Source organism: Dasypus novemcinctus, chromosome 5 (assembly GCF_030445035.2).
Source record: "Dasypus novemcinctus isolate mDasNov1 chromosome 5, mDasNov1.1.hap2, whole genome shotgun sequence".
In the NCBI taxonomy this organism is placed as follows: Eukaryota; Metazoa; Chordata; class Mammalia; order Cingulata; family Dasypodidae; genus Dasypus; species Dasypus novemcinctus.
The window spans coordinates 53,854,575-53,874,059 of NC_080677.1; the positions used below are offsets into that span (position 1 = coordinate 53,854,575).

Consider the following 19,485-nt stretch of genomic DNA (forward strand, 5'->3'; position numbering starts at 1 on the left):
AGGGATATAGTTTTGGACTGGCAGAACTTTTGCTATCCCTAAAGTCAGAGGTAATGCCTATTCAACTTCTTAAGCTGTGGCTTGTCCCTTGTATATAATAGTTCACAGTATGACACAGTTAAATAAGCACTTACAGTCATTCCTTTGCCTATTTGGATCATCGTGTAGTATTGAATTAAGTACAATTATTTTAGCTAACCTTTTATACAAAAGGTAAAATTGCTTTATAACTTAGTTCACTTCACAGTTGCTTTCTAGTGATGGGGAATTATCTGCTTATTTTTACAGTGCAGATCTCTCTATACAGGTTTTCAATAATATCTCATTGCTTTTATTTTCTCTTTTCATCCTTCTCTTTTAAAAGAAACCCTGAAGGATAAATTGTTTAAAGAAATTTGTGAGGATTTTGATTCCTATTTCCTTCACGTTTTTGGTTCATCGTCGCCTCAGTCTGGACTTGGTATGCCAGGGGGAGAATTTGATGAATTCACTCCAGAGCCCGAGAAACAAATTTTTGAGTCAGTAAGTAACTGTCGTGCTTAATCTGAGAGCTTAAAATTGCATGTTCTGTCTCTTCTATGTAAAAGGCCATCTTGTCCTGTACTGTGAAGAATCACCTGAGGTATTTGTATGTTCAGGCCCTTGGATTTAAAGGAAATTTCCAGATTTCCAGTTCTGAAACAGCTCTGGGGCCCAGGAAGATGAATATAGTGTTTTTAAAAATTCCAGATTTTAAAAGTAATTGTTAAATTATGCAAATAATATTTTGCTATAGCCCTGCACCACCACAGTAATCATGTACACTGAAACAGATGAACACTATACTATTTGAATCCACCCACTTCGCGCGCCTTGCAGATCCTTTCATATGCAACCATCTGTGCATCTATACTCCACTTTGCACCCTCTCAAGTTTCTTCAAAGTATGTATACCCCAACTTGACTCTTTCCCACACTCCAAGCCTCATTCTTGTTCCTTTATCTTGCACCTCCAGTGCTTGGAGTAGGATGGGGAGGTAGGCAATACCGGCATATGGTGTGAGGGTGGATGCAGAGCTCCCAACCCTGTGTACACGAGAATTACCTCCTGAATGTGTCAAGACAAATGTGCCTCTCTTCATAACAAGCTTCTGCGAAATGACCTGGGTCTTTCAGGTTCTTTTAGGTGAAAATGGGAAGCCTTCCCTAGTTACTGGTGAATGAGTGCTCTAGTCACTTTGCCACCAAATTACATCTAAAGCAAGTCTAGACCAATCCTTAGTACACATTTTGATATCCATCAGCAAGCAAGCACACAGCAGACATGTACCTGTTCTGTAAGCTTAGTGGACTCCCTGCTGTGTCCTTTTATGAAAGATTCACTATCAGCAAGTGCAACGATTCTCTAACATCAGGATTCAGCTAACACTCTTGATGGACTCAGGCCTTGAGAAACCTCCAGATCAGCAAGTGGTCCCAGAACCATTGGGGCCACAGATTACAGGGCTCACTAAATTTTTATATCCTGTTCAAAGAAGAGTAGGAGCTTCTCCCATATTTCTATTTGATTAAATACTAATCAACTCTGAAATTTGTACTTTGCATTAGGGCAATGAACTGCCCTTACAGTCCATTGAAATTAACACGCTCATTTATACCACATGTTTTACACCATGGTCACCAAACTCTTTTTCTAAAGGGCCATGTAGTAAATATTTTCGGTTTTGGGAACCATTTGATTTTTTAAAAAATTTCTCTCCCCTTCCACCTCCCCCTCCCCCCCGTTGTCTGCTCTCTGTGTCCATTCGCTGTGTGTTCTTCTGTGACCGCTTCTATCCTTATCAGCGGCACCAGGAATCTGTGTTTCTTTTTGTTGCAGCATATTGCTGTGTCAGCTCTCCATGTGTGTGGCGCCATTCTTGGGCAGGCTGCACTTTCTTTCTCTCTGGAGAACTATAGCAGTTCTCTGTTTCCAGCAGATAGAACATGTGGGCAAAGGGGAATTAAAAAGCAGCATGGCATTTCAAGTAACTAGGGAAAGTTCAGTCAAACTGTATAGCCTAGGGTATGCGTGGTGAGAATTAAAGCCAGACAGGGAATTTGAGGACCAATGATAAATGGTTTCATTTGTCAAGCTAAGGAGCTTGAACTTCATCCATAGGCCTGCAGCCAGGAAATAGCAGAGGAATTTTTAAAGCCAGGGCCATATTTGGTTCACGGCTCGTATTTGGTTCGTGGCCACGTTTGGTTCATAGGAAGAATAGCTCCGTCTGCAGGGTGAACGTTAAACAGGAGGAGGAGGAGAGGAGGCTGGAAGTGGGATTGAGGAGCTATCACCAGGTGAGAGATAATGAGGTCCTACTAAGGCAGAGGCGCATACTGGAAAGATAATTCCAGGATAGAATTAACAGGATTTAGTGGTTGAATGGTTTGGAGGTTAGGGAAGAGAAGAGGGGGTCTTAGGATGACTATTGATTTTCTAGTATCTAGAAAGGTAGATTGAAACAACGTATACTGAGATGGAGAAGATAGAAGGCAGGTTGGATTTTTTGGAAAGGAAAATAATGAGTTTAGTTCACACCATGTAAAGTGGTAGAGACATCTGACAGATATCCAAGATAGATGAAATGGCTAATATCACGCATCAGCTTTGCCAGGATATGGTATCCAGTTCTTCGGTCAAACACTAGCCTAAATGTTGCTAGGGAGGTATTTTGTAGATGGGATTACTTTCTACAATCTACCCTAACCCTAACCCTAACTAATTTTTTATGGCAGTGGCTCTTCCAGCAGTTTCAGTGGCATGTTGGAGGCAGAAGCCTGACTTCAGGGGATTTCCCAAATGAATGGGAAGTAAGGAAGTGGGGGGGTGGGGGGTGGGGAACAGAGAGGGAAAGAGAGAGAGAAAGAGGAAGAGAAAGAGAGGAAGGAAGGAAGGAAGGAAGGAAGCAGAGATTAGTCTGATGAATAATTTGATTATATTATAGACTCCTTCCCTGTGATCAGTAAATAGGTTCAGATATTCACACTTTAAAAAATCCTCCTAACCTCTCTTGATTCACATGTCCTCTTGCTACTATCCTATCTCTATCTTTTTATAATCAAATTAATTTGATGTTCCAAAGCTGCTCCTCTGGATTTCCTAACTAGGGGTATAGCCCCACCAACCAGCCTGAGCAGGAAACCCAGGGTGCCTCCATGACCTCATTTTTACCTTACCTTCTGTCCACACTAGTTGGTGCTGTCTTCATTGGTCTGTTCTTTTTTTTTTTTTTTTTGTAATAATATTACATTAAAAATATATATGTAAGGTCCCATTCAACACCCCCCCACCTCTCCCCCCCCCCCCCCCAGCAACACTCGTTCCCATCATCATGACACATCCATTGGATTTGGTAAGTACATCTTTGGGCACCACTGCACCTCATAGTCAATGGTCCACATCATGGCCCATACTCTCCTCCATTCCATCCAGTGGGCCCTGTGAGGATTTACAATGTCCGGTGATTGCCTCTGAAGCACCATCCAGGGCAGCTCCATGTCCCAAAGACGCCTCCACCTCTCATCTCTTCCTGCCTTTCCCCATACCCATCAGCCACCATGTCCACTTTTCCCAATCCAATGCCACCTCTTCTATGTGGACATCGGATTGGTTGTGTTATTGGTCTGTTCTTAACATCCCTCTATCCACTAGTCAACTCCTTTCTCCTCATCCACACCTCTACTGTCCTACATCAGGGCCCCATCATTTCTTGTGTATGTAAGTATTGTCTCATAACTCATATTCTCTCTCTCCTTTCTACATCCTCTTCACTTTATCCATTTTCTGTTGATAATGTCATTTTAATTTTTATTACTCTTTTTAAAAATGATATCATTGAATTATATCCTTCAAATAGATTTCCATTTTGGCTGAATTTTCTTAAAAACCTGTCTATTATATTATAGCACATATTTTAATTTGGTGCTAAGCCTCCAGGACAGTAGAGCAAGAGAAAAAAAACACAAATATTTCAGTGCATCCATATTTTTTTCTAATGTCCTATTCAAGTAAAATTTTGTAGGTTGCTCCAACATGTTAAACTGATTACTAAATGCAGTAGCCTATCCAAAAGCCATAATCAATGCTATTGAAACTTTCAAAAGGCAAGGGTCAAGTTCAGTGTTTAGTTTACTTTAGTTTCTCCACTGACAAGAGAATTGAGCTGATTTCCTGACATCCATCCTAATCTTTCAAAAGACAAGGGTCAAGTCCAGTGTTTAGTTTACTTTAGTTTTTCCACTGACAGGAGAATTGAGTTGATTTCCTGAATTCTGTCTTAATTATTTATTTAAGTGGCCTTGCTTAAGCCACTTAAAACGACATATTTATATTGGTCACTATAGTAATTAATGCTCTCATTAAAATTAATGTTTTGTCATTGTGGTAGTCAAAAATTCAAATTCTTCTTGATAAAACCCTGTTTAATATAAATAATTATTGGTATTGTCTTATGAAATTGCCTGGAAAGCATCATATATTGTTATTGCAAGATTTAATACCCTTAGAATATAAGATTTTCCATTATATGGAGGAAAATAAACATATGGCAAACTGATCTAGAAGAAATACCCCAGTCCTGGAAGGTAGGAAGACTGGGTTGTAGTCTCAGTGCCAAAGCTAAATACATTATTTCCTTGAGTCCAAAGTTTACATTTCCTCTGTCTTATTATTTAGGAAACCGGGCATGCAACTCTTTAATGCGTTGTGACCTTTCTTTTTAGACTGTTAAATTTATGGTATATCTCACAATCAATAGCATCTTGGAAACGAAGAAAGGTGATAGGCAAATCACCTTTTTCTAGAGGTCTCAGTTTCCTCATTTGTAAAATAAAGGATTAGTACTAGAATATTTTCCCTGTTGCAAAATTATATAATTAGAGCATGCAAAAAGATTTACTGAGTAAAGCCAGAATGGAGGGCATTATCCTAATATAAGAATGATTCCGTGGAATAAAATCCCATTCCTCCCTTTAAAAAATCTGCAGTCAATCTGGGGAAGGGAAGCCTAAGCTCAGGGTGTTCCAGAAGGCCCTGAGCAAACTTAAAATGCAAAGAAAGAGCATTAGCTTTAAGTATGTGGGTGCTGAGAGATGTAGTGTTACACTGAGAAGAGCCAATCAAGGAAGTTTCCTGAGCAGCCAGATTCCTGGAAGGCGCTGGCTGTGGGGCCAGCTGGCAGCCAACAGGTAGAAATTTTGACCAGCAGTTTCCCAGAGTTTAGCACACGGGTAATGCTGATGATCATTAGCAATCATCCAGAGCAGCCAGGAGCTCAAATTTGACGAGTTTGCCTGCAATATATGCATGATTCTAGGTAATGAATTACAAGGAAAAATCTGTGGAAATAAGAAAGCAAAGGACCTTTTGAAATCACATGGTTAATAGTCAGACATCCTCTTTTGCATATGCATTCATGTTCTATAGATGCTGCACTTTTAAAAAAAATTTTCAGGTCACTATTATTTTTCTTTATTAGAGAAGTTGCGAGTTTATAGAAAAACCATGCATAAAATACAGGATTCCCACACACCACCTCACCACATTTGTTACAACTGATGATAGGTTATTCTTATAATTTTATTATTCATAAAGTACATGGTTTAATTTAGGGTTCATGATTTGTGTGATGTAGTCCCATAGATTTTAAAAATAAATTTATTGTTACCATATATACAATCTAATACTTCCCTTCTAATCATATTCAGATATATATTAATATTTTAGCATTGTTAATTGCATTCACAATGTTGTGCTACCATCACCACCATCTATTATCAAAACATTTACATCATTCCAAATAGGAATCCTGTACATGTTAAGCCTTAACTTCCATTCCCTAACCTACCCATCCCCTGATTTCCTATATTTTAGCTCCTGACTCTATGAGTTTGCTTATTCTAATTATTTCAAATAAGTGAGATCTTAAAATATTTGGCCTTTTGTGTCTGGCTTATTTCACTCAGGATGATGTCTTCAAGGTTCATTTATGTTGTCACATGTATTGGGACTTCATTCTTTTTTGTAGCTGAATAATATTCTTTTGCATGTATATACCACATTGTATTTATCCAATGATCAGTGACAGAGACTTGGATTGCTTACAGCCTTTAGCAGTTGTGAATAATGCTGCTATTAACATCAGTGTGCAAATATCTGTTTGAGTCCTGGCTATCAACTCTTTCGGGTTATATACCTAGTAGTGGGACTGCTGGGTCATTTGGTAGTCCTTTACTTAGTTTTCTGAGGAACTGCCAAACTATTTCCACAATGGCTGCAGCATTTTAAATTGCCACCAGTAATGAATGAGTGTTCCTATTTCTCTGCATCCTCTTGAACACTTGTTATTTTCCATGTTTTTTTTTTTTAAAGAAACCATTCAAATGAGTGTGAAAGGCATCTTATTGTGGATTTGATTTGCATTTCCCTAATGGCTAATGATGCTGAGCATCTTTTCATGTTTTTTTTGTTGTTGTTCATTGTTTTGCCATTTGTATACCTTCTTGGGAGAGATGTCCATTCAAATCTTTTCCTTATTTTTCAATTGGATTGTTTGTCTTTTTGTTAAGTTGAAGGATTTCTTTATATATACTGGATAGTAAACCTTTATCAGATATATGGCTTCCAAATATTTTCTCCCATTGCATAGGTTGTCTTTTTACTTTCATGATAAAGTCCTTTGAGAAACAAAAGTTTAAAAAATTTATTTTGAGGTCCCATTTATCTATTTATTTGTTTTGTTGCTTGTGCTTTGGGTGTTAAGTCTAAGAAACCATTGTCCAACACAAGATCCTGAAGATGCTTCCCTACATTTTCATCTAGGAGTTTGATAGTTCTATCTTATATTTAGGATTTTGATCCATTTTGAGTTGACTTTTTATATATGGTATGAATATGCAAATAGAGATCCAGTTTTCCCAGCACCAATTCTTTCCCAATTGAGTGGTGTTTGCCACCTTGTCAAAAATCAGTTGGCCATAAATGTGAGAGCTGATTTTTTTTTTAAGATTTATTTATTTATTTATTTATCTCCCCCCCCCGCCCCCGCCCCAGTTATCTGTTCTCTGTGTCTATTTGCTGCGTCTTCTTTGTCCGCTTCTGTTGTTATCAGCAGCGTGGCAATCTGTGTGGCTTTTTGTTGCGTCATCTTGCTGCGTCAGTTCTCTGTGTGGGTGGTGCCATCCTTAGGCAAGCTGCATTTTCTTTCACGCTGGGCGGCTCTCCTTACAGGGTGCACTCCTTGCGCAGGGGGGTGGGGGGGGAACGACGACTCCCCTACGCAGGGGACACTCCTGCATGGCATGGCACTCCTTGTGCGCATCAGCACTGCACATGGGCCAGCTCCACATGGGTCAAGGAGGCCCAGGGTTTGAACCATGGACCTCCCATATGGTAGACAGATGCCCTAACCACTGGGCCAAGTCCGCTTCCCAAGAGCTGATTTCTGAGCTCTCAATTCTATTCTATTGATCTATATGTCTTTGTGCCAGTACTGTGCTATTTTGATTCTGTGGCTTCATAAAGTTTTAAGACTGGGAAGTATGAGTCCTCCAACTTCATTCTTCTTTTTCAAGATAGCTTTAGCTATTTAGGGACCCTTACCCTTCCATTTAAATTTTATGATTGGCAAATAAGGTCATTGGAATATATTTTGGGATTGCATCGAAACTATAAATTGTTTTCTGTATTTTTATCCTCTTCCTTTGGATGGGATATCATTTCCTGTTTTTTTGTTTTGTACTCTTTTGTTGCAAAGTATGCATTCTAACCAGTTGCAAACTGGTTCGAAGAGTGTGTACCCTAGAAAATCATGTTCTTAAAGCTGATCCATTCCTGTATATGGTCCCATTATAAGTAGGACCTTTTTAATAGGTGGCTTCAGATGGGGTGTGGCCCAAGGTGGGTCTTAATATTCTTACTGGAGCCCTTTATAAATGGGATGAATAGAGAGAGAGGGCAAAAAATTCATGGAAGCAATAGGCTGAAAGCAAGGAAACCCAGAAGAGAAGGGAGAAACTAGCAGATACCACCATGTGCCTTGCCACATGACAGAGGAGTCCAGGATGGCTGGCAGCCTCTCCTCAGGAAGAAAGCATTGTCCTGATGATGCCTTGATTTGGACAATTTTTTCTCGGCCTCAAAACTGTAAGCTTATAAGCTAAAAAATTCCCCAGAATTTATGCTGTGCTCATAAGTTGTTTTCCTCCCATTGAACATCAGCCTAAGGCTGAAAGGCAATGAGAACTTATCTGTTTGTCCAGCTCTACTGAGCAGTCTTGACTCCTGGTTGGCCCCTCACATGCCCCCATCACTCCTTTTTTGTGTCATTTTCTATGGAGAGCCTCTGCTTGAGGCTGGAGCCATTCCTCTCCAAGGCAGGAGTAGAAATGTGGCAGAACTTACAGACAGGCTTTTGTTTAGGTCTAAGATATGTAAAAAAGAACACAGTATACATTAAACAAACACCTGAATTCCACCTTCTAGAATTAACCGATGTGTCCATTTGGTCACTCACTCTTGCTTCAGATCAAGTTAAAACCCTTACTTATTTTCCTCCAGAATCTCTTTCTCTTCCTTCACCCTCAAAAGACAACCATTACCATGAATTTGGTGTGTATTCTGCCACTAAAGTTGGGGCTGCTTATATTCCATATTTAGAGTTGGAATGTATGTTAGGGCCTAATTTTATTTTTTAAAACAATGATATTAAAGCCTAGAGGATTGAAAAATTAGTTCAAAGTTGCTCTTTCTACTTTGTGCCTTTTTGCATGTCCCTATTACGTTCAGCTCATAGCTTAGTGTAACAGAAAGACTCTAACCTATTCAGAATGTATTCAGTGACTACTATGTGCCTATAGACATTTTAAAAATGTATATATATATATTTTTTAAATTTATAAAGATATTTTAGAATATATTACTAAGTTCTCTAGTGTTAGAAAATGGAGAGAAAAAGGCCATGAAAAAAAGTTAAAGAAATGAATGGTTACTTTTCATCCTTTTATCTGTGATTAAGAAAATAACGAAAATAAAACCTTCCCAACCTCGCATCTTTCCCACCTGCTTGTGGATCTCTCTGGAAGGCCCAGCACAAAAGCATAACTGGAGGTGGGAAAGTGTATGGATGTATGGATACATACCTACACCCATATGAAACAGTGGGAAAATCCTCAAGTTAGGTATTCTGGGGCACATGACATGGAGGAGAGCCATCATTTCCTATGATATGGGGGCTCCATTTATAAAATTGAGCTTTAATTAATATTGGAGTATTGGGTAGAAGAAGCAATGCTGAAATTTGCTTTAAATTTTCCCCAGAGCAAACTAGCTTTTTTGACTTCACTTTATCAGAAACAAAAATGTGACTTTTTGTGTGTGTAGTTCACTGTCTCCAGAGATCAGAATGAAAAGAATGAGCCTCCAGAGCCTACCCGGGCTGACCGCCTGGTCACCCCACACTCACCCGATGCTGCCATCATCCAGAGGCCATTGCCCAGCCCCCCTGAGCGTGGGGCAGAGCATCTGGAAACCAGAACTCCAAGTCCTGGTTTGGTTTTACAGCCAGAAAAATTGGTGCATAAAGGTAAGAAATCTGTGTCAATCAGCTGCTGCATCTGTATCCACAATATGAGGAAGGTAGATGAGATGGCCCAAATCTTACCTTACCCTGTGACCAGTCTAAACACGGAGTACCAAGGATATTTTTCAGTGGATTACATAGTTTGAAAACTGGCTTCCTTTGGAACAAATTTGGTCTATAAATTTTTTTAGACCATCATATTATTATTATTACTATTATTATTTTTCATCTGAATGCCTTTAGAAAGGATTGTGCTCTCCTGTTTTTCTATAGTCCCTGCTGTCTTACGTGTGGCCTTTGTCATGCATTTAGGCTTTTGAGTTTTTGACCCCTGGATTGTTAGAATAAAAAGAAAGAAGTCAAAGGGCTAGATTCTGATTTATCACATATTTTCTATGGGCTTGAGATCTATAGAGAATTATATATATATATAAGAATTATATATATATATAATTCTTTTTCTTCAGAATTTGCAAAAGAGACTATGACCTCACCTAAAAGAAGCTTTTAGGTTGGCTTGAAAATAAGTTAAACAATGTACATTTTTTACTTTTTGTTTTTAAGAATGGAGGAAGTGACTTCTTTCCATTTTGTCTAAGAGTTCTTCATGGGAGAGAGAGAAAAATAAATTAATCCAGACATACTCCAACTCTGGTGAAATGATTATGGGAGGAAGAGAGAGGGCTGTTTTCTCTCTCTGCTATTAAAAAACGAGGCATGTGATTGTAGTGGCACTTTCTATGAACAAACTGGGAGAAAATGTGTACAGAAGGTCAAAATAATTTTCACTGCAAATATTAGTTTGATTTTTAAATCCAATCCACAGTAGGGAGAAGTCATATCTTCCTTTGCCTTGTCAACTCATCCCCACATAAGTATTAGACAATGAAAGCTTACAGTGTTATATTTTCAGAAATAAATACATTTTAATGGGGTTTCATTAAGATAAAAAACCTTTGTTTTCCAAGGAATGAATACCTAATGGTGGAATTTCAGATGATGACAGAAATACTTTGGGTTTTAGGAAACACTTCTTTCATTAACTTAGAACCATAATTTTAGTCTGTTAGTGTGCATGGAGAAGAGTTGATTTATATAAGAACTTCATAAAGCTTTTACTTTTAATCTCTTCAGTGGAAAAACAACCTATAATAATGCATGATCCTTTTCTGCCCCTAGATCCTAGATGCTTTGAAGCCCTCAAACCTGGAAACTGTAGCAAACATGTGGTTCGATGGTATTATGACAAGCAGGTCAACTCTTGTGCCCGATTTTGGTTCAGTGGCTGTAATGGCTCAGGCAACAGATTCAACAGTGAAAAGGAATGTCAAGAAACCTGCAGTCAGGAATGAGCAAGTACATGAACCTGTAAAGAGTCTCTATAAACCTATGTCTCTATAAACAAGCACAGAGAAAACCTCTATAATTTCGACACTTTCACCCAATACAAATAAAGTACCATATTTGAGTGTGTATTGAATATTTACAGTTCATAAACAATCAAATCCTCACAACAACCCCAAGATGTAGGTTTTATTTTCCTCTTTTCCAGAAGAGGAAGCTGAGGCTCTGAGAAGTTTGGTAACTTGTCTCTGGTCACCCAACTAATAAGTTGGGGGTTTAGACTCAAAACTATGTAACTTCTATCTACTTTACAACTTGCAATGTGGTTCTGATTTCTGCTAATTCCTATTCCACATGTTATATAGAATTAACTTCTCCCCCATCCCCTAGTGGCATAAGGGTGATGGTGGGAAGGAGTTTGATTTGGAAATTAGTCATGATGGGAATATGTTTATGCAAGAAAGTTGGTGGGATGAGAGAGATATTGTGCTTAGGAAATTTCTGCAAGATGCAATATGGTTCTGAGAGATGAGGGTTGCTGGAATGGGGGTGGAGTTGATGAGGGTCATTAGATTTTTGCCTCACTTACCCTGAAAGTGATAATAGAAATCAATGTGAATTTGATTTAGTTGACTCAAATTCATTATCAACTGTCACTCCCTATTTCTCCAACATGTGTGCTCACAAAGCCTTTATTATATGTTTAAACTATATATTTAAAACAAAAGTCGTAATTTAAACAAAGTTTTTACACTCTTCTTTTGAAATATTTAAATGGAACTTTCAATTTATTGGAGTGGAATGAGAAGGCACTTGCCAGTCAAGAACCACTTGAAGCCATATCCACTTTTGAGCAGGTTACGTTAAAGAGAGAAGTCATACTGAGAAATGAGTCACCAAATAGAAATATGACCCAATAATGTAATTGAGAATGGCTTTGTCACTTTATAATAATGTTGCAACATCTAGCCTGGGAGGATCATTAGCTCTGAGCTGAGCTCAGGCAACATCTGTATATATCATCTCCTTCTTTCTTCTTCTTTCAGGCCTACTGCCCCCTTCAGGCTGAGCAATGCACCAAAGCACTCGAGGACGATGAGTACGGAAGAACAGCCACGTTAGAAAAAATATGAAAAAATTCTTGTGGTTCAATTAGAATTTTATTATGTAACATTTGATATGACAAAATATATGCAACATACATGTCAGTTAAAGAGACATGATTATAATATGAACACCAGTGAACACATCGCCCAGAGTTTGAACCAGACACTACCAATTCTGTTGAAGCTTTCTATGTGGCCTTCCACCATCCTAGGCCCCTGCTCTGTACCCAGAGTACTCCATCTTCAAGTTTGTGATTGGTATTTCAGTTTGCTATTGTTTTGGTATGTAATTTAACATGCAAAATTTCATATCTCTGTATATGTCTCTAAATAATACTTATTTAGTCTTGCTTATTTTAGAATTTCATGAAAATGACATCATACTCTAGCCTTCTCCAATTTGCTATTTTCATTCATTATAATTCATCCACGTCTTACCACTTATAAATATATTCCTAAATAATTTATTAGTTGTTTTTTAAGCTTTAGAAAATTTGTGTCATAATAGGTAATTCTCTGCAACTTGCCAAATTATCCCATTGTAATTCATATACATTTATTTTCACTGTTGTATAATATTTGTGTAATATACCATAATATATTCAACCATTGCTTTGTCTGCAATCATTTAAATTGTTTCCATTTTATTCTTGTGCTATTCCATCAATGTCGCAGCTTTTGTGCATGTCTGTGTGTGCATGTGTGTGAGTGTGTTCCTAGGGTTTATATCTAATAGTGGAATTGCTGTGTTGCAGGGTGTGTGAACATTCAATAAGACTCCATAATGCCAATTTATTTTGCAAAGTGTCTGAACCAATTTATTATACACTCCCACCAGTTGTATATGCTTGTTGCCATTGCTTGATATTCTTGCCAACAACACTTAGTATTGTCAAGACTTCTTAATTTTGCTAATATAATAGGTATAAAATACTATCTTGTGCCTTTCTCTGTGACATCTTTTCATGTTTATTCATCTGTGCTTCTTCTGTGAAATGCCTGTTTATAATTGAGGAAGATTTTTCTGTTGGATTGTTTGTCTTTTCATTATTGAATATTAAAAATTCCTTATATATTCTGGAATCTAATTCTTTGCTCATTATATGTGTTGCTATTAATAATATCTTTTCTGGCTTGTCTTTTAATTTTTCACAGTTTTTTCTTTTTCTTTTAGTGAATAGAGGTTCTCGGTTTTAATGCAAATTTATCCATCTTTCTTCTTGTTGCTAACACTTTTTTTTTAGATTTTTTTAAAATTTCTCTCCCCTTTCCCCCAATCCCCCTGGTTGTCTGCTGTGTCCATTTGCTGTGTGTTCTTCTGTGACCACTTCTATCCTTATCAGTGGCACCGGGAATCTGTGTTTCTTTTCGTTGTATCATCTTGTGTCAGCTCTCCCTGTGTGCGGCACCATTCTTAGGCAGGCTGCACTTTCTTTTGCGCTGGGCGGCTCTCCTTGCTGGGCGCACTCCTTGTGCGTGGGGCTCCCCTACGCGGGGGACACCCCTGCGTGGCAGGGCACTCCTTGTGTGCATCAGCACTGCACATGGGCCAGCTCCACATGGGTCAAGGAGGCCTGGGGTTTGAACCATGGACCTCCCATGTGGTAGGTGGATGCCCTATCCACTGGGCCAAGTCTGCTTCCCTGCTAACATTTTTTGATCCTTGCTTATGCTGTTTAGTCTCTCAACTACTTTTCTTGTGTGAGAAACTTCTCAAGGACAAAAACTGCTCTGAGCACTGGCCTTACAGCTCTAGATTCTCATCTTCACCCAGATAGTAATTCCATAAGTTTCTTTTACCTCTCTGGTGTCCATAGGAGGATGTGGCCTGCGCTACTTAGGTGGCCATTACCATATTAATTGTTGTTGTGGGATGGAGGGATTTGGGTCTTTTCTTATTTCCTGGAAATCCAGTGAGGCAATTAAAAACACATATTAGTCTCACATGGTTGTTGGGAAGTAGAAGGACCTTTCAGAGTATCCAGCCTGCTATTTTGCCAGAAGCAGAAGTACTTACATTCCTTTTTCAAGCGATTCACAACTTTGCCCCCATAGAAAATTGATATACCATCATATTGTAACGTTGACTTGGAGGTTTGCTCCTTAGTTTGGAACATTTTTCTTCTTCTCTGACTCACCAAATCCTAATACTTTAAGGACAACTCACAGGCCTCTTCCTCTGTGGTGCCTTCGCAGCCCCAATAACCGGGCCACACCCAAGCTGTCGTGAGCCCTTGGTTTATGCCTCCATTCTGCACTGGCCACCTCTGGGCTGCTTTGCACTTAGTGGAGGGCATCTATATTATTTTCCTACTGTTGCCATAACAAATTACTACAGATTTGGTGGCTTAAACAATATAAATGTATTACCTTTCAGTTCTATGGTCAGAAGTCCAATTGGGCCTCATTGGGCTAAGAGCAAGGTGTCAACAGGGCTGTATTCCTTCTGGAGGCTGTGTAGGAGAATCTGTTGCCTTGCCTTTTCAAGCTTCTAGAGGCTGCCCTCATTCCTTTGCAGGTGGCCCCCTTCCTCTATCGTCAAAGCTAGCAATGGCAGGTTGTCCTTCTCATGTGGCCATCTCTCTGGTTCTCTTGACTACACACAAGAAAGGTTCTCAGCTTTTAAGGGCTCATGTGATTATATTGGGCCCATCTGAATAAACCATATTACATTCCTGTCTAAAGGTCCTTAACCTTAATTGCATCTATCAAGGCTCTTTTGCCAAATGAGGTAGCATATTCACAGGTTCTGGAAATTAGAAAATGGAATCTTTGGGAAGTGGAATCTTTGGGAAGCCATTATTCTGTCTCTGAAGCATCTGTATTCATGCCTTGTTTATCTCTGTCTCACTAGTTCCTTGCACATCGAAAGAACTCAAATTAAAAAAATAAATAAATTGCACTCATTTTATAGATATCATTACAGAAATAATTAACTACTGGCAAAAGAAGAGTAGAAAAAATGTTAGAAAAATATTCCACCAGTTTAAAGGAGAATAAGAGAAGAGTGATATGTCAATGATTGAAAATTATTACACACCTACCCACTTTGAATTCAGGACCTGCTTACCCATCCCATGTTAACTATGCAAGGGGAAAGTCAGAGGGAGTGGTGTTTAGGATCAAAGGTACTGAGCTGAACAATCAGATTTAATTCTGGAAAAGATAATTATGATTCATATTCTGATTTTAAGCTAGTTTAGAAACCAATAGAGATGGGGGAGGGAAATGACATTTTTTCCTCCATTCTTGGAATAAGGGGGAAAAAACTGTGCACACAATGTGCTAAAAACAAGAATATGTATCTAAAGAAGTCTCCCTTTTATTTATTTTTTTAAATTAAGATATTGGAAAATGTTTAGGAATTTTAATGAGAAAATCTATTGTTATATTAAAATATCTTAGATGGTCATTTCGATAATTTTTGAAAAAATTTGAAACCTCAGCTTTTCTGACAGCAAGAAATACTTTAATCAGAAGTTTGAAAAGCATGCTAAACTTATAAAATGAAAATTAGGCATGGCAATTTAGTCTTAATGCTTTTCATAAACACAACAGAGTAAATGAGACAATGAGACAAAAATATTTGGAACACATATAACAGAGAATTGTTTAGCATCTCTAATAAACCAAGAGCTCCTATAAGTCAAAAGGAAAAAAACTGAAAAATAGGGAAAGAATAGAGATGAGCAATTCAGAGAACATGAGTAGCAAATGGCCAATAAACATACGATGAGATGTTCATTAATTGTCAGAGAAGTGCACAACAGAGAGATGAGAGAGCAGGTTTGCCCATCATTTGCCAAATCTTAGAGACTAATATCAACCACTATTGGCTAGAGTGTAAGGAAATAAGCATTCAGACACTACTGGGGAAATTAACTGACAAATTTAAAATTAAATATACATGCTCTTTGAACCAGTGACCCACTATCTAGATACCTAAAAGTATAGCTCGTAATAGCAAAAAATGGAAAACAACCTTTACTGCCTATCCAAGGGAGACAGATCAGTAAATGTTGTGCATTCATATTATCGAATATTAAGCAGCTATTATACAGAATGAAGGCTATGTAAATGAATTGACATCCCAAGCTGTGTATGCAACAAATAGTTTAGTGAGGAAAAATAAATTGTGAGCAATAATCTGCAATATGATTGCATCTTTATGAAACAAACACAACTAAAAATAGTAACATATTTGTATAAGCATTGGAAAAATTTATGTAAGGATGTATACAAAATTGATAACATTAGTTATCTAAGAAGAAGTGAATTAAAAACAAATCACAATATCATACTAATTTATAGTTTGAAGAAATATTAGATTTAGTCTAATATGATCAAAATGATTGTTTTTGATGAGTGTTGTTTTACTCATTTAACATCAGTTATCTGGATTTTTAATTCTATGACCATATTTCATTTCTACATTTTTAATGGTTAATGTATTGGGGTGATTTGAACCTGTAGGTACCCCAGAAAAACATGTTCTTAAATTTAATCTATTTCTAGGGGTGTAAATCCATTGTAAGTAGGACGTTTTGATGAGGTTACGTCAGTTAAAATGTGGCCTGCCTCAGTCAGGATGGGTCTTAATCCTTTTACTGGAGTCCTTTATAAGAGAACAAAATTCAGACATGGATAGAAAAAGCCGCAGAAGACAAGAACCTGAACCCAGAAGAGAAGGAAGAGGCCAGGAGATGCTACCATGTGCCTTGCCACGTGACAAACCTAGGACCAAGGTCACCGGTATCCAGCCCCAGAAGGCCACTGTCCTGGGGAAAAAGCATTGATGATGCCTTGATTTGGACTTGCTTTTAGCGTCCAAACTGTAAGCTCATAAATTCCAATTGTTTGAGCTGAGCAATTTCATGGTATTCGCAGAGCAGCTTAGGAAACTAAATCATGCATTTATGGTTTCTGTAGAGAAAAAACATTTTTGTGGCTACAGATTATATATATATACACATTATAACTTATGCTTATTGTGTTGTCAGGTTATAAATGAATGCTGAATGAGGCTGTCTTATGCTCAAACATCTAGGAAATACTAGAAAAATGGACTAATATGATAAAATGCTTCTCCAAAAGTTTTACTAAAGTAGGATTTGAAATTATGGGTGGATATTGCTAATAAATTGGCTATCCTATAATTAGAAGTAACAAAAACCCTACTATGCTTCTGATCAAGGAACTTAGAAAGCATACCAAAAAATGAGAAAGATCAGTATAGCTGTTCAGATGTATTCATCAAAGTGACCAGCTTAGGACGTTTGTATAGATACCACAAGCATCAAACAATGTGAAAATACAAAAGCAACATAACAAAAACCAAAAGACCATGATAGACACTTGCAGTATAATTTCTTACCCAGATGTATTTATCAAAATCACATGTGGGGGAGCAGATGTGGCTCAAGCAGTTGAGTGCCCACCTCCCACGTGGAAGGTCCTGGATTTGGTTCCCTGTGCCTCCTAAAATCAAACAAAAACAAACAATGAGCAAAGTAAATGATAAAACCAATTCAGGGAAGCCGATGTGGCTCAGTGGCTGAGCACTGACTTCCTACATAGGAGGTTCTGGCTTTAATCCCTGGTCCCTGGTACCTAAAAAAAAAAAAAAAACAAAACACATGTGGTTTTTTATTTATTGCAAGTGCCTGTCTTCCATCTGTAGTATCCTATTCAGCAGGTCTGGAATGGAGCTGGGGCATGATTATAAAGAGCCACAGGTGATTCTGCCGAGCAACCCTTGTGAGAACCATCTAAGGGGATACCTGAATTATACTAACCTTAAGAGAAAGTCTAATTTTTGAGTTGGAATATTAGGAAAGTTTTCTCTACAAATCTATACTTCAATGTCCTTAGAGAATAGCAATGCAAATATAGGTTAATGCTGCTGAAGTGTCCAAGATTTTTTCTCCTTATATTATCTTTATGTGAAATATCACTGAAATAAGACATTTTAGAATACCATGGAAATGTGTATACGTGTGTGCTTGTTAAAGAAAGAACAGCCCCAAAGCATACTCTCTCTATATATTTATGGAATTTGTCCTTTATAAAATATTGAATTGATTCTATTTCTAAAAGCAGTCATTATTTTTTCTTTTTACATAATTAATAATCGTTGAATCCTTCATTTAAATGGGTAAATTTCTTTAAAGTCATTTCAGATTCTAAAAATCAGTAATTTTTAAATGTTGGTTGAATCAGTTTATAAACATATGGGTTCTTAGACTCATAAAGGATCCTTAGAATTTTCTAGTCAGGTGTCTGCTTTAATGCTTATGTCCTGGGAAGTGGATGTGGCTCAAGTGATTGGGCTCCCATCTACCATATAAGAGATGCAGGGTTTGATTCCCAGGACCTCCTGGGGAAAGCAAGCTGGCCGGTGCGGAGAGCCGGCCTGAGTGGAGTACTGACCTGTGAGTCTGCGCAGGAGTGCTGCCTGTGTGGAGAGCTGGGCAGCCAGATGATGCAACAAAAAAAGACACAGAGGAGAGACAAGAAGAGATGCAGCAGACCAGGGAGGTGAGGTGGTGCAAGAGATTGAGTGCCTCTCTCCCACTTCAGAAGGTCCCAGGATTGGTTCCCAGTGCTGCCTAAAAAGAAGACAAGCGAACACAGAAAACAGACAGTGAGCGCAAAACAAGGGGGGCGCGGATAAATAAATAAATCTTTTTTAAAAATTGCTTATATCCTTTGATAGATTCTAAGTGACTGGGTATTCTTGGGGTGAACATTTCCAATAGGATAATAATTTGCTCCTGAGGTCCATTCATTAGATAATACCAACTCTGTCGCTGCAACCTCCTATGAACTCGTACTCTGACCTTGTGGAGCCATTCAGAGTGATTATTGTATCATTTTAAGACAGCTGATATACCCCCCCAATCTTTTAGGCTGCTTCAGCAGCTTCTCCAATTTCTGTAACCCTTTTACTATCCTCTCCTCCAATTCTAAACATGCCCTTCAGCTGTGAGAATGCTCTAGGTATCTAGAGTAGAGGAGCAAACCAGCAAGTCCTCGGTTCTAAATATTATATTTCTATGGATTCCACCTCATATGGTAGCCACATCAATAGAAGACACAGGAAAACTTCCCTCTGTCTTGGAAGCAAAAAGAAACAGAGGAATTACATAGTAGAAATTCTATTGAGTAAATCAGGGCTTGCAGTTTACAAAGGCAGCAAAGACTTCTCTCCTTTGTTCTCTCTGAAATTGACTGGAGGCTTCAATTTTATTTCTGTTATCCTTCAAATTTGCCCGTATATTCCACACTCAAAGTTTCTTGACATTATTTTTAAATACTAATGTAATTCTCCAGTTATTTCCTTCCTGGTATATTAGCATTACATTAAATTTATCATCTGACCATTTTCCGTATCTCTCATCTTAATGAAGAGTGTTAAAGTTTTGCCAGTTTGAGTT

The 19,485-nt window shown here is 38.1% G+C and overlaps 1 protein-coding gene across 4 annotated transcripts in view; it reads left to right on the top strand.

Moving 5' to 3' along the window:
- Nucleotides 1–13,132, top strand: part of COL28A1 (collagen type XXVIII alpha 1 chain) — a 233,162-nt gene extending 220,030 nt beyond the window's left edge. For 3 of the 4 annotated variants that reach the window (XM_071215161.1, XM_071215162.1, XM_071215160.1), the window contains 4 exons: nt 365–522; nt 9,401–9,602; nt 10,779–10,955; nt 11,990–13,132. In XM_071215161.1, coding sequence (XP_071071262.1) covers nt 365–522; nt 9,401–9,602; nt 10,779–10,951 — 533 coding nt within the window. In that variant the 3' untranslated portion in view covers nt 10,952–10,955; nt 11,990–13,132. Of the gene's footprint in view, nt 1–364; nt 523–9,400; nt 9,603–10,778; nt 10,968–11,989 lie in introns of all 4 variants that reach the window. The other variant, XM_058296959.2, reaches the window with a different exon arrangement.
- Nucleotides 13,133–19,485: the final 6,353 nt, after the last annotated feature.